This window comes from Cervus canadensis, chromosome 23, assembly GCF_019320065.1.
Source record: "Cervus canadensis isolate Bull #8, Minnesota chromosome 23, ASM1932006v1, whole genome shotgun sequence".
In the NCBI taxonomy this organism is placed as follows: domain Eukaryota; kingdom Metazoa; phylum Chordata; class Mammalia; order Artiodactyla; family Cervidae; genus Cervus; species Cervus canadensis.
The window spans coordinates 15,675,473-15,690,696 of record NC_057408.1 but is presented as its reverse complement, the minus strand read 5'-3'; the positions used below and the strand labels follow the sequence as shown (position 1 = coordinate 15,690,696).

The 15,224-nt window shown below is 39.7% G+C and overlaps 1 protein-coding gene across 8 annotated transcripts in view; it reads left to right on the top strand.

Moving 5' to 3' along the window:
* PIGN (phosphatidylinositol glycan anchor biosynthesis class N) overlaps positions 1-15,224 on the top strand; it is a 97,530-nt gene that overhangs the window by 38,384 nt on the left and 43,922 nt on the right. For all 8 annotated transcript variants that reach the window (XM_043444218.1, XM_043444220.1, XM_043444219.1 and 5 more), the window contains 7 exons: positions 930-1,112; positions 5,297-5,436; positions 7,829-7,928; positions 8,027-8,119; positions 9,719-9,810; positions 11,127-11,235; positions 13,652-13,760. In XM_043444218.1, the coding sequence (XP_043300153.1) occupies positions 930-1,112; positions 5,297-5,436; positions 7,829-7,928; positions 8,027-8,119; positions 9,719-9,810; positions 11,127-11,235; positions 13,652-13,760 (826 nt within the window). The remainder of the gene's footprint in view (positions 1-929; positions 1,113-5,296; positions 5,437-7,828; positions 7,929-8,026; positions 8,120-9,718; positions 9,811-11,126; positions 11,236-13,651; positions 13,761-15,224) is intronic.

Sequence of the window (15,224 nt, the reverse complement as noted above, 5' to 3'; positions counted from 1 at the left end):
AAGTAAGAAAGAATTCTATTTTCATTTCTCAAATTGTCTAAGTAGTACAATGGCATTTCTAATGCTTATTTTTATTATAGTTTTACAATGGCAAGCTACTCTCCTCTAAAATATTAAGCTATTTTAATGATGTTTTATAACTGATTGGATTGGGAAGATCCCCTGGTGAAGGGAAAGGCTACCCACTCCAGTATGCTGGCCTGGAGAATTCCATGGACTGTATAGTCCATGGGGTTGCAAAGAGTCAGACACGGCTGAGCGACTTTCACTTTATAACTGATTTGGGTAATCTAATAATAAGAAAGTAAAAAAATGTAAATGTGGGCCTTTCTATCAGGGACATATGTTTTTTTTAGTATTTTTATTTTGTTTGAGGGTATAGTCAGTGAGCACTGTTGTGATGGTTTCAGGTGAACAGAGAAGGGACTCAGCCATGCACACACATGCGTCCATTCTTCCCAACTCCCCTCCCATCCAGGCTGCCACAAAACACTGGGCAGAGTTCCCTGTGCTGTATCGTAGGCCCTTGGTGGTGATCCATTTTAAATACAGCAGTGTGTGTGTGTCCATCCCAAACTCCTTAATTATCCCTTCCCTCTTCCCCAGCAACCATGAGTTCACCCTCTAAGTCTGTGAGTTAAAGAACCATTTCTTTCATATGTCCTCTGAAGATAATTTTCACAAAATGAATCATTTAAAGTCACTACACATCTCATCGATAGTTTACACTTAAAATATCCTTTCTTATCAAGATTTTAAATTTTATTTTATTTGGGATTTTTTTCTTATCCCTTGCAAGAAGATCCTTGAACAACCAGAATCTGTTTTTGATCCCCTGTCTGCAGTTACGTTAATTGTAATACTTTTCCTCCCTCTGACACTTGGGTTTTCTTCTTTCCGTGTGACTGCTGTGTTCCCGTTCTCCCCAGGTCTCCCTGTGTCAGCAGCTGATTAACCTCGCCCTGAGAGGCCTGTCCTACTATCACACTTACGACAGGTTCTTCTTGGCTTTCAACGTCGTCCTTGGTTTCGTGGGATGGACCTCTTACGCGTCTCTGTTGATCATCAAGTCTCACTGCAACCTTATGAGAGGTGTTAGTACAGAGGTCAAGGTATGTTCAGAAAAACTGAAGATTCAGACAATGCTGCCAGACCAAAGGGCTGAGGAAGGAAGTGGAATCTGACCACCGTGGTGCGCGCACATAGTGTCCACGTTGTACTAAGCTAGCTCCTCTCCGCTTTTGTCGCTGTGGGTCTTTTTTTCTCAGAAATCTCTATTTCTTTAGTGGGGAAAAGAGCATATTAATAATAATAGTCCTGTAATAGAAGAGAGCTGTAAAGATAGCTGTGTAGTTTACATTCACCTATGGCATTAACTGTGTGGACTTTCTGTTTATTTTTATATTTATTTAGCATGTTATAAGTATTCCTTATCTTTCTACAGTATAGGTAATCAGAAAACAATTTCAGAGCAGTATATTTAACTTCACCTGATACTAAGTTTAGGAGCTGGAAAGAAATAAAATCACTTATTCAAAATGTTCCTTTTAAAACAATATACATTTTTTTTGGAACTGTCCTTCCCTTTTTCATCTTTCTAAAATTCTTAAACATGAGTTTCCAGAACTTCCTATATATCCTCATTTTAAGAATTAGTCCCTCATTTATTGTAATTTCAACACCAAACAAAACAAAAAACCCTGTTCTTTAGTAATATTTGATACAACTGAGAAAATATGACAGTACATGTATGGTTTACTTATTAAAACACTTTACTCTTTTAAAATTTATTACTGGCATTTACCAGGGATAATATACCACTTCCATTTTCTTTACTTCATTCTCTAGTGATTATTACCTTGTCCAAATCTTCTAAAAAGTAATATATCCGGATGGTGTATTATTGGTAATAATAGTCTGCACACATTTCCAACAGTAACTTTTTTCAACTTTATATTTTATTTTTCTATAATGGAAGGAAGAACAGTAGTGTTTATCCCATTTTTACAGTGCTTTAATGCATCTTAAATAATTTAACCCAAGTAATTTTCATTATTTGAATGTATGTGAAATTGGCTAGAATAAAAATAATTTCTTACATGATAGGAAAAGAGGATGTTTTGGTGAAGGATATATCTAGGCATTCAGCTGGCTATTTGAAATTTATTTTGCCACTTTAAGCTTGTAACAGTGCTCGAAGTAGGCTGTACAAAAGAGGAGACGGGAGTTGTTTAAGTCACTTGCACAAGGCCATTCAGCTCAGACGGGGAGGAAGTGAGGTTTGCGTGCTGAGTGGTAATGCCAAGTGCCTCTGTTGTCCACTTGAAGCTATCACAGCATTGTTAATTGTCTCTTCTCAATATAAAATAAACAGTGTTAAAAAATTGCCCCAAACTGACCACTACAGTTGAGTTCATTAAAAGTATTTTGAACTCTTTGGATTTGTTTGGGAAAACATTCTGATTCTTCTTCAGTGAGAGCTTATAATCCAGTGGAGTGACAGCATCTAAGCAGTTTGGGAGGAAGAATACGTTGCCAGGAATCGGTAGCATTGACAAAAGGGGGCGTGGAGAGCAGTTGGGGGTGAGGGGGCTGCACCCGCACAGAGTGGGGCCTGCGGCTGGGGCGCATGGAGCTCCAGCAGCGCACGGTACCCCTGCGCCCTGGAAGCACGTCACCGAGAAGGCGGCCGGCCGGCGGCTGGGAGGGAGGGAGAGGGGAGCTCGCAGCAGACACTGCCCTCCTCTCCAGACGTGGGAGCAGACGTGAGACAAGCTAAGTGGTTTAGCCAGTGAGAGAGAGAGAGAGAGTCAAATGGTTTAGCCACACTGACAGCAAATAGAACAGAAGCGTGGAAATTAAATTTTGGTCTGAGATGCCGGGGACTGAGAGCCAGAGGGGAAGGGCGTGACACTGACTCCAGTGATGCCGGGGACTGAGAGCCAGAGGGGAAGGGCGTGACCCTGACTCCAGTGATGCCGGGGACTGAGAGCCAGAGGGGAAGGGCGTGACCCTGACTCCAGTGATGCCGGGGACTGAGAGCCAGAGGGGAAGGGCGTGACAGAGGGCGAGCTGGTCGGACGGCATCACCCACTCAGTCTGAGCACACTCCGGGAGAGGGTGAAGGACAGGGAAGCCGACGCGCTGCAGTCCGTGGGGCCACACAGCGCTGGACACGGCTTAGCAACTGAACAACAGCCGTCCGTGTTTATGTCACGTCCGCCTGACAGTCTCCCTCAGATGACGCAGGTTGTTCCTAACTTAGCACCATTACAGACAGGTCTGCAGCGAACATTCTCTTTAAAGGTAATTTGCCACAGCTCCTCCCAGTTGAAGTCTGCATTTAACTTCCATCCGTTCTTCTCTGCTTACTAGTTCAGACGTCTTTTGCTTTAGAAGTAAATATCCTTATTTATCTGCATGCTTTCCTGTTCTCTCGTTACTTGGGGAAGTCTCAAAAGGTTAACCCCTTAAACCAAGCCCCGTGATTCCATCTCTGTCTGTGTGGCTTAAATTCCTTCTTGGTCAGCACCTCGTACAGAGCATGGCATAGACGGTGTGACTTAGGAACTGTTGGATGGAGGGGTAACCTCAATGCACACAGCATGGTTCGTTATCATCAGGTGTTTTTTGGAGGATCTGGGAAGGCAGGGAGTTAATTGTGATGAGGGAGAAAATGTCTCCCATTCCTGTTATTTAAAGTTCTTTCTGTTTTTACTTTAGCTGAACTGACTTCTTTTTGATTTGGTTTCCTACAAGTAGATGTTTATTTGTAATGTCTGTTGCTTTATGTGTCAAAGGTTTGGATAATTATACGATATTGTGCTGACCCTAGAAGATCCCTTGAGGATCTTTTTACGTACTTGTTTAAATTTATTTTCTTATGATTTTACTCTTCTCACAGTGATGTGAAACCAGTCTGTCCCTACAGTGCCTGCCTGCCTCGGGCACCTTCCGCATTAGAGACCCTCCCTTGTCGGTCTCTGAGTCCTGCCCCTTCCCCGCCTGCCCGCTTGCTCGGGGTCCTCATCCTGTCCGGCCTGCGTCTCCCTTTCCAGGGCCAGTCACTGGCCAGGCAGGTTTCTTCACTGACTGCTGGGACGCATGCAGAGGAGAGGTGGAGAGAAGAACAGTGGAGGCGATGATGGGAGCCCTTATTTCTGAAGCAGGAGTAATATCCTGGGCATTTTGTTAAGCTCTTTTCATAATTTCATTTAAGCATGACTAGCCTTGATAAATAGATATGGGCATTATTATTCCTACTTTATAGATGGGATGAAATTAAGTCTCAGAATCTTAAAGTTTTTGTTTTTCTTTTTCCAGCTCATGGTCACATAGTGAGCCGTTGACAGAAGCAGGACTTGAATTCTGATCTGTGTAGCCCCAAACTCTTAATCACAGCGCTGTGTTTCAGCTTCCTTTTTACAACCCTGCCCTGTCTTATCCTTGCTCCCTTTCTGGTGACGTTTTAGAGCAGAAGGGAAGAATTATAAAGGGGGGAAAAAACACTTGCTTTTCCTCTCTAACCTCACCTGCTCCAGAAGGTAACTCTTAATTCTCCCCTCACTCAGCTCAGGCAGCAAGGCAAGGGGAAACGGGAAGAGAAAACAAGGCCCGCAGGCGGAGAGCGCCGCCCGACCCTGCGGTCCTGTTCCTTCCTCCCGCGCTGCTCTTGGCATCACAGCTTTGCGCCGGCGCGTTCTTGTCCTCGTCGCTGGCCTTTCTGTCCCCTTCGCCTGCCCCGTTACTCCCGGCCCAGAGCACGCGCAGGCCTGCCCCGTCCGGACGGCCCTCACTGAGCGGCTCCCTTCCTGCTCGGCGGGTGGGCGGGAGCGAAGATGAGCCCCAGTGATCCTCCTGTAGGTTAAGTGGTGGGGAGAGCCGCGTGCCCGGCCTGTCGAGGTGAAGCTGGAACATGGAGGCATGGTTCCCGATGGCGATGAAGGCCCACCGTTTACTGTAGATCCAGTGGGCTTTTGTGCGCTAGGCAGTGAGCTCAGTCAACGTCCATAAAATTGTTACTAAGGAGAACTATGCTCAGAGTTCCAGACAAGTTATTTGCAAGCTGTAGGAACTCAGTCCCCTTAAATGGAGAATTGCCTCACTGCTGCAGCCCCAGGCTACCTGCTTTTCTCCAGTGACAGGTTTCTTGTAAAACGCAGTTCTTAGATCAATCATCTAGTTGTGGAATCACTGAAAGAAAGTAATATGTTTCTTTGACTTCATAAAATGTCTTTTAAGAATCTATCAATGAACATGAGTTTGGAGTGTTTTAAATGTTTTGTTTGACTTTCAGAACCCAAGCCGGCTCCTGCCATGTACTTTTGTAGCTATTGGCATTTTTGTGGCATTTTTCCTGCTGATTCAAGCCTGTCCCTGGACTTACTACATATATTGTTTGTTGCCATTGCCAATATGGTATGCGGTTCTGAGAGAGTAAGTAATACGTGTCTCGTGGTCTTGTTTTCCACTTCACTGACAGTTAAATCTGTACTTAAAAGGCAGTAAGTAGCATAAGTAGATTTCTGTAGTGTAAGTCATGAAAGATACTTACAGTACTGTCAAATCTCCCAGCCCTCTGATTTCATGTATAATAGCATAAATGGTGCATATAAATATCCTTTTTTTTTTTTTCGGCTGCCCCTCACAGCTTTCAGGGTCTTCATTTCCCAACCAGGGATCAAACCCGGGCCCTCAGCAGTGAAAGCAGGGAGTCCTAACCACTGGGCCACCAGGGAATTCCCTAAACATGCTTTTTATTTTGCTTTTCCCTTTTGGCTTAATCTTTATTGCCCCGAGACAGCTTTGGCCTCAGTTCCTTTCTTCATGTATCTTTTATAAGAAAATTCTGGAGTAAAAATGAAATAATTAACATGGATTTTACTGTCAGGAGTGGCTTACATTTTGAAATCTCATCATCCCAGTTTCCAGTGTGTCTTTATCTTTCACAAGACAGTTTGCATGCTTTTGTTCCTTACGTTTTTGCCCCTCCTTTCCCAGCTATCATGTAAACCTAGATGAATGAAAGTTTGTACTTAAATTCAGTCTAGTAATGTGTACTTGCAAGGATTAGGGGAAATTATTCATGCATGCTGTGGTTCCATCTCTAAGTACTTCCTTGCAGGTTGAACTTGAAATGGATTTTTATCATCATAGAAAACATCGAGGCCAAGCTCTCACGCACGTTTCAGACGCTTTAAAACAAAACTACTGAAACGTTGGGCTGGTTCATGTTCACAGGCAGTGAGGATTGTGGTGTAGATTGTGTTGATTTCTACATCTGCACCAGTGGTCTAGAATATAAACTTAATCTTGCGCGTCCTTTGAGCAAGTCAGACCCCAAAAGCAGGCCAGGGAATGACAGTGCAGGACTGGGTATTGTCAGGGTTGGCCAGCATGTTTGAAACGATACAGTGTATGTTTCTATTCTGATTTCTGTTAACTCCAGCTTTGATCAGCTCTTCTTAATATCAAAAATTGAAATTAATAGTAAAATATTTTAAATATTAACTTTTTCAAATACAAGGTAAAAAGACACTGACAAAAGAACAAACTGTTACTTTTCCATTTGAAAGGAATACAGTTGCTGGACACACATATTTAAATCAGAACTTTTTCTAATGTAATTTTTTCTGGTTTAAAACTTTTTAGAATGAGAAGTTTTATCTAAAATTCCCTCCTAAAAAAAATAAAAGTAAAAAAATAAAATTCCCTCCTAAATTATTAAATGTTCTATTTGTGAAGAGCACATGTATATTTAAATTTTAAGGGACAGTGTGATTTTGAAAATATGTTGTGTTCTGTATTTATCTTTTTGATAGATTAAAGAAAATAAAAAAATAAAACATAAAATTTCATGTTTCTTCTAGAAAAAAACTAAGTGATTTTATTGAATCATCACTGCTGAGAACAAAAGAAACATTCTCCTTTTGACTGGTGTTAGCTTTTCTTTCCTACATGGTACTTTAATTGTTTTGATGATAATATGTAACCATTGTTTTTAATTAGCAAAAAGTTATAAACCAAATCTTACTGACATTTTATAATTGCCTACTTAATAACGCACTACAAATGCTAAAAAAATTTTTCTAGTGATAAAATGTGAAACATACTCAAGTATGTAATACATTTTAAATGGTTGTGAAGTCACATTTAATTATAATTAGTGTACGATTACTGACATCTTAAATTGAGTTTGGAAAAGGTTTTTTTGCCCAATGAAAAAGTGCAATTAAGAGTTTCTCTACCTCGATTAAGTCAAAGACAGTTGAGATTTCAGTATAAAATTAATTTTAGTGAATTTTAAAAATGTTCTCAGTTTTTATTCATTTGGGTTCCTTTATTTTATTTCTGATGTTGTATCTGTAATTGCATGTGCCCATGTTTAAACTCTAGAGAAGGAAATGGCAACCCACTCCAGTATTCTTGCCTGGGAAATCACATGGACGGGGGAGCCTGGCAGGCTACAGTCCATGGGATCGCAGAAAGTTGGACACAACTTAGTGACTAAACAACAAAATGTTTAAACTCAGATCGAGTAAGACTCATTTATTGTCATTAATGTTTATAAAAAACCAAGCAAATCATTGTGATCATTATCAACTTAATTCAGAAGTTACATTTTTCCTAATATGCTTACAGGTTTCAAAAAAGATTTAGGTAAGTTAAGGCATTGGAACAAATCTGTTAGAAATTATCTTAGAATCTATGAATCGAAAATTTCCTGATTTCTGTGCACAAAATTTTAATGTTTTGCTATATGAGAACTAATTTTTTATACTCAACACAGGTTATAAATAATCTTTTTATAAATAATCCTGTTACACAGAATGCCAGTCATTCAAGGCTTTGTCACCTTACTGTCGACCTTCCCTCCACGACGCTTCCTTGGCTACCTCTTGCTCTTTATCCTGGGAGTTGAAGTATTAGTAAGTAATTGACCACTTGAACGTTTTCAGGTCTCTTTCATACACATGTATCTCGTTCGCAATGACCTCCTTTTCCTGTCTTTGAATTGCATTCTCAGGTGCTCAGTTTTTTCCACCGCTATATGCTCACAGCTGGGCTCGTTGCATTTGCCGCTTGGCCATTTATCACTCCACTGTGGACTCGAGCAAAGGTATAAATGCTAGTCACTTCAACGCTGGGCAGATTCGTAGCGACTCTTTGGGGTGTGTGTTTTAACTCTGGGAATTGTTCATTTTTTAAGAGAAGCCTAGAATGTGTCCTTACATAAAGATCCTGATCCTTTTGACAGGAGGACTGAGGTTGACTTAAAGGTGTCAGTGATTCGTGTAGCTTTTCATATCAAAGTGAACTCATCTTCTGGTGATTGAGATACTCGAGAAGTACAGCTGATACATCCTTCCCTGAAAGGCTTCCTAGGTTCCTTTAGCCTCAAATGTCTAAATGCCACCGAGGAGCCACCCAGAGCAGAGCGCTGGCAGGAGGGGCCATGTTCTGGGCTCATATCTGAGGGGTCACCTCCCCTGGCCCAGGGCCCCATCATGCTTTCTCTGGAGAAGTGTTTGTTCGTGATAGATGATTTTAAAAGAGAATTACTCCTGATTTTCTTTTTCTGTTGTTGTTTGTTTTATGTTTGCAGAGCTTATTTTTTATGCATTACATGTATCTCTGAAGACAAATTAGGATACACAAATAAGCAAAGATTTAGGAAAAAGACCACCCACAATCCCGTCACCCAGACATTCCACGTTGTTAACCCTTCCAGACTTTTTCCTATACAGACATTCTTAAAGAGGAAGAAAGGAATTATCCTATTCTTCATATTTTACAACTTCTTTTTTTTTTTTTACTGAATCATTATTGTAATTACTCCTGATTTTCTGCCTTTAACTGTATAGGTAATTACAATGTGCTACAGAAAATATTCTCATGTTTCCACTTTGATGCTTTTTGGTGGAGGTAGCACGAAGACAGACATTTCTTCTTTGTATTCTATGAGAACCTACAAAAATTCCAGTTAGTGGAATTATTGACAATTTTTTTGTCTTAATCTAACTACAAAAATGTTTTTACTTTTATCCCTCCTGGGTGCAATCATTTGTTTATAATAGTAGGCCAGCTTTCTTGAAGATGTCATCAGCGTATGATAGAATATAAATGGAATGAGGCTTCCCAGGTGGCTCAGTGGTAACGACTCTGCCTGCCAGTGCAGGGGCCACAGGAGATGTGAGTTTGATCCCTGGGTCAGAAGATCCCCTGGAGGAGGAAAGGGCAACCCACTCCAGTATTCTTTGTTGGGATAATCCCATGGACAGAGGAGCCTGGCGGGCTATAGTATGGGGTCCCAAAGAGTCAGACATGACTGAGCATGCACAAAGAATTGAATGAAGTGCTTGCTTTGAAAGAGTTTAAATCCAGGTTTAAATCCTGGCTCTTCCGTTTACTAGTCATAGATCTGGTGCTACACACTTTGACATCTCTGAGCTCAGTGTCCTAAGCTGAAATACTGTGAATAATATAGCCTACCTCTTGAGGTTATTGTGAGAATTAAAAAAGATGATACCTAAATCATACTTAATAGAGTGCCTCAAACTTAACAGATCCTTCACAGATAGTAGCAGTATTACTTTCAGAGTAAACAGATGGAAGGCTTTGAATTTTCCTTCTAGTCTCACAGCCATGTAGTCTGTGAAACAATGAGGACAGTTGTTTGTACCATAGTGTCTAAAGATAACTTTTTTCTTTATTTTAGAGCATCTCGCTGAGTTGGATTTTCTTCTGTTTGCTACTGGCCGTGTTCCCACTTATGCCTGTTGTAGGACGACAGCCGGATATCTTTCTAGTGTATGGGCACTATTTTAACTTACTTTCTTTTGAATACAATTGTTTTTCTCAATCAACACTATATGAACCACATCTTGGCCATGAGTTTAAAATCATGTGAACAGCCTAGAAGTTAAAATATTAATATTAAACCATGAGTCATTGTTCTGGCCCAGCCCTGAGAGGCATTGAAACTCCCTGAAGATGCTTCTGGGCCTTCATAAAAATTGAAATTGTGCCAATGGTAACTTAAATTGCCAACAATTTAAAAAATGTCTAGAAGCTCTTGTATATTGGGGGAATCAGTAAATGATTTCTCTTGAAAAACATGTTCAGTTGCTGAAATTAATAGGTCTAAAAAGCTATTGATGACTGATATAATCTCTGTCTTTGTCTTTGAGCAAGTCCACATTTTTAATGTCTTAGAAAGATGAAATTCTCTTCTGCTTTAAACAAAGACCTCCCCTGGGGAGGGGGGGAATCTCTGTGCACCTTGATAGCTTTCTCGTGTTTAGTCACATATATTGTTAGAAAATTCTTTATACCTTACTTGAATTCTCTTTGCTGCTCTTATGTTTATTTCCCCTCAATGTATCCCAAACAAATCTGTAAAATAACTGGTTACCTGTGTTTTTAATTTTAAATTATTATCATATAATCTATTGGCTATGTGTGTATGTGCTTGGGAAGCTGAATGATCATAATTTCACTTAATCTTTTACTCTCTTATTTTCTAATCATGTAATCATCTTCATTACTTTCTTTTGAACTCTGTATAAGCAAATTTTTTAGCAGTCTAACTCAATCTTTAATAGATGAGGGTATTTTTTTTTAACTGAAAGAAACCACAACAATATTTTAAAGTATATGTTAATATTAAAGTATGTGTTAATTTTAAAGTATGTGTTATGTATAAATTAATACATTTGTTATCACTTCTGTGAGAATAATAATTATGGACTAGATTAGAAATTGTTCTGTGACGTCAGTTTATTTGCAGAGCTCAAAAAATAGTATTGAATTCTAGGACTACTCTCTCTTAGCCATACCTTACTGATTACTAAGTGAAAACATTTTGCAGTTGTTTTAAACTGAAAACAGCGTGTGCAAAGGTGAGTTCAAGCATTTTGATCTGTTTGCTGCTTCCTGTTGCTCTGATTCCCTTGTCTCTGTAAAGACCCTTCCCATCCTTTCATCAGTCTGTCCCTGTCTGTCCTGTTCAAGCACTGTTGACACAGTTGAACAGAACTTAGGCTAAGAGGAAAAAAAATGATATAAATAGTCTCCATAGACGTTTGCCACTTACCTATTCTATTGTGAATTGTGTTTTAAAACAGAGTGGGTGCAGGCTTTCTGGTTCTTCTACTATCCCTGTTTGTTGTAACATCTGTCATAAAAAGAAAAGATAGTTTTATAAATGAAGAGCTGGTGTTACATCTATTACAGGTGGGTTACAGATTTTCAATAGTATATTATATATATGATATGCTAAAATGTACCTTATGGTTGTATTTAATTACCTCATTTTTAAGATCCCATCATGTTTTTATTACTCAATTAAAAGAGCTGAGAAGAAAGTTTTCTGTTTAAGGTATTAAATGGAAATACATTCTCTAGAAGGAATAAAGGAAATACATTCTCTAAAATAGTGAAAAGGTCATCAGGAGCCGCCCCCTGCCCCTTCGCTGCTAAATGCCTGGAGAGCAGAGATTAAGGAGGTGTAAGTCTACTTTGGCCACCTGATGCGAAGAGCTGAGTCATTGGAAAAGACCCTGATGCTGGGAAGGATAGAGGGCGGGAGGAGAAGGGGATGACAGAGGATGAGACGGCTGGATGGCATCACCAACTCGATGAACATGAGTTTGAGTAAACTCCAGGTGTTGGTGATGGACAGGGAGGCCTGGTGTGCTGCGGTCCATGGGGTCGCAAAGAGTCGGACACGACTGAGCGACTGAACTAAACTGAACTGAAGAGGTATGTACCAAGAGGTTGAACTGAAAAGGGCTTCTTCTGGTCTGAGATTCTGTGTTGTCCTCTTTGGGGTCAGGAAAGAATAAGTTCTTTGAAGTGAAAGCAGCCACTGAGTACATTTGTATGAAGATTAGCCACTTTAAGACTTCACATGAAAAAAAAAAAAAAAAAGACTTCACATGACATGCTAGGAGAAAATAAACTTCACCTTGGTTGGTGGCTTTGGAGTGGTGAAGAGAACTTTGAACTTGACGTTTCCAAATTGAGTTAATTCCTAGCTACGCTTTGTACTGTATGTGTGATTTTCAGTAATAGAGCTTCAGTCTGTTTGTTTTTAATCAGTAGAGACAATATTCAGTAGGGTGGTAAGAGGTTATAGATGTCATATTCTGTAAAATGATAGCTTTACTGTAGATAAGAGTGGAAGTCACTTATTTTTCCTTTTAAACAATAAAAAATAAGCCACATCTAGAACATTGATTAAAAAAGAAAACGTATCTGAGTCTTCTCAAAAAATTTACTCAGAGTAAAGCTGGGATAATAGTAGTTCCAAGAACACTCAAAAATTGAAATATACAACACATGAAAGATGTTAACTCATTCTTGGAGAACAGAGAACATATAAAAAAGAGAAATATTTTCGTTAAAGATCCTATCAAGCCATTGAAACGTATCTTTTCATTTTATTTGGTACACTGATTGGCTTTACACTAAACCATGGTAGCTTTGACAAAATTCACCTGTAATAATGAGCATTTTGACAAAGGTGAGTGTTTCTGCATCTCAGTCTTAGGAACAAATAATACCATGTTAAAATTCTTATGGACTTTGTTAGAAATGCTCCTAAATATAAGGTAAATCTGATTTAAAAAATTCCCTCTTACATTAACCTTATTAATTTGCATTCATTCCTCTATTGTGTACCATATATATATGTTTAATATGAAGATATGTTTGATATGTTTATGTCTTTTCACATTTTAATGTATCTGAAATGAGACTGTGTCTTACAGTTGAAAGGATCCTAGGGTTGTGTCATAGATTTATTGACAGCATTTCTCTTTAATTCACTGAAAACATGAGTAAATAAAACTTGGTGATAAGGTTGCTAATGTGAACTTTAAGAGAGTTTACTTGATTCACAACCATAGTTTAGCTCATTTCTTAACCTGGCTGTTAATCCACTAATTCAGGGGTCAGCACATATTTTTCTGAAGAGCTGGATTGTACATATTTTAGGCTTGTGTGCCACATGGAGTCTGTTGTCAGTTTTCAGCTCTACCATTGTAGGGCAAAGGGAGCTATTGACAATAGGTAAATGAATGGGAGTGACTATACAACAGTAAATAAAACAATATTTCAATAAAACAGTATTTCTAAAAGCAAGCACCAGCCTACAAGCCATAGTTTACCAACTCCACCAGTTTATATGTACTCCCTGAAGAATTCTACACTCCTCGTGTTCTCAGCGCCAGTGACCCCTCGGGCCACAGGAATGCGCTGAACGTGTAAACAGCCCTGACTGTGAGTGAGCCAGAGGTGGAGACACTCAGGCACACACCAGGCTGTGTTCACTCCACCCTCTGCATGCCCACGAGTTAAGGAACCTCCAAGATGAAGAACATCTTCCTAAGTAGAAACGGTGTGGTAATGTACGCCAAAACACTCTTGAACGTGTGAAACACTTCATTCATGCTTATAAAGGAAGGACCTTTGCTGCGTATAGGAGTTCCGACTCTTGGTCTTGGCCACAGGAAGGTGAGCTGGTCCAGTTTCAATAGGATTTTGGCCAGATGCCAGTTGTTCAGGCAGTTTTCTGCCTATTTTCTAATATGTAACTTGGTCGCTCGCCACCTTCTCCCTCCCTCATGTCTTCTGTGTGTGTTTTCAGATGCTGGGCACCGTGCTCTCCATGTGTGTTGTGTATGGCACCCATAACAGTCTGCTCAAGAAACAAGGACTACCTCTTCTTAATCAGATTGTTAGCTGGATGATACTAGGTAAGAGGTCACTCAAACCAAATGAGCTGACTTTCCATCAGGGTGCATCTTAGAGTTATCCATTTACATCTGTATTATTGTTATGAAACAAGTTTGTTGTGAGAAAATAATAACAGCAGCTATTACTTCTGTCTCTTGCTAGAATTTGATAAAGCAGATTAGAACTCTTGTGAGTATTCATGTGTTAATAAGAATTCCTGAGAGAATATTTATGACTTGATAATAAGGCTGCATATTCATTCACACCTATAAAAAGTGATTCCAGGAGGGAAGAAGGTTTTGTGAAGAGATTCCTATGCTGAAGTTTCATGTCAGTTCATAAATTCTCAGTTCTTACACAGGCACTAGGAAGCAGTTAAATTTAATCTGTATTTCCCTTGCCAAAAATAACACTGCTTAGTCACCTCCCAACACATCACACATTTATAAAGCCAGTTGTGTGTTTCAAAGTGTTCTCCTCTGTAGTTCTCTGTAGAATGTACATGTGGAGCAAACATGTCATTTAAAGACAGCCTTTTCCTTCCAGTTGGAAGGCAGGAGCAAACTGGAAGTCCACAATTTTTCATTAAAAGGAAGACAGTTTGTGATGCCTATGAATGATGTGATGTGCAGTTTAACCTTTATTTGTTTAAAAATGCTTTTTGTTCATCATTTTAATAAAAAAGATCATTGGGTAGAACTTTGCCTTACAAAGAGCATTAAAGGATAGGAGAGTTTTACCTTGGATTACTCTTAAAATCCAAGCAGATGTGTAAAAATACAACAGGAAACAGACATGTATCTCTCAAAGTTTTGATTTGCACCTTTTCCAGACACCTTGGTCATTGTGTACGTGGAACTGGACAAAAAGTGTTTCTTGTAAATGTAACTCTGTTTTTACTGTATGAACTTTATTTCATTATAGGCTTTATGAGGCCTTTCCTTTTAAATTATCTTGATTACTAGAGTTACTATTTAAATTTATTCTGCATGACAATAGTGAGACTACTCTTTCATTTAAAAAAAAAATGTGTTCAGATGGTACTATGTTCTGATGCTATTCTGTTCCCTGAGAATGATAAAAGATCGCTTAAATGGATTAACAGACTTGCCCCATGGTTAAACAGTTATAAGCCTTTCATCTGGGATGCCCACCGAGGTATCTGTCTTCATTCTCTGAAGCATTTAATTCCAAAGGTGGCACTAGTGGTAGAGAATCTGCCTGCCATTGCAGGAGCTGTAAGAGAGGCAGGTTTGATCCCTGGGTCGGGAAGATTCCCCTGGAGGAGGGCACGGCAACCCACTCCAGTATTCTTGCCCGGAGAATCCCACGGACAGAGAAGCCTGGTGTGTTACAGTCCGTAGGGTTGCAAAGAGTCGGACACGACTGAAGCAGCTCAGCATATTGCATCTTAACGGGAAGTGTCAGGGAATTACACACATTTTCTTTCCAGAATAAAGGCTGGGAAGTTTATGCTTAGCTGT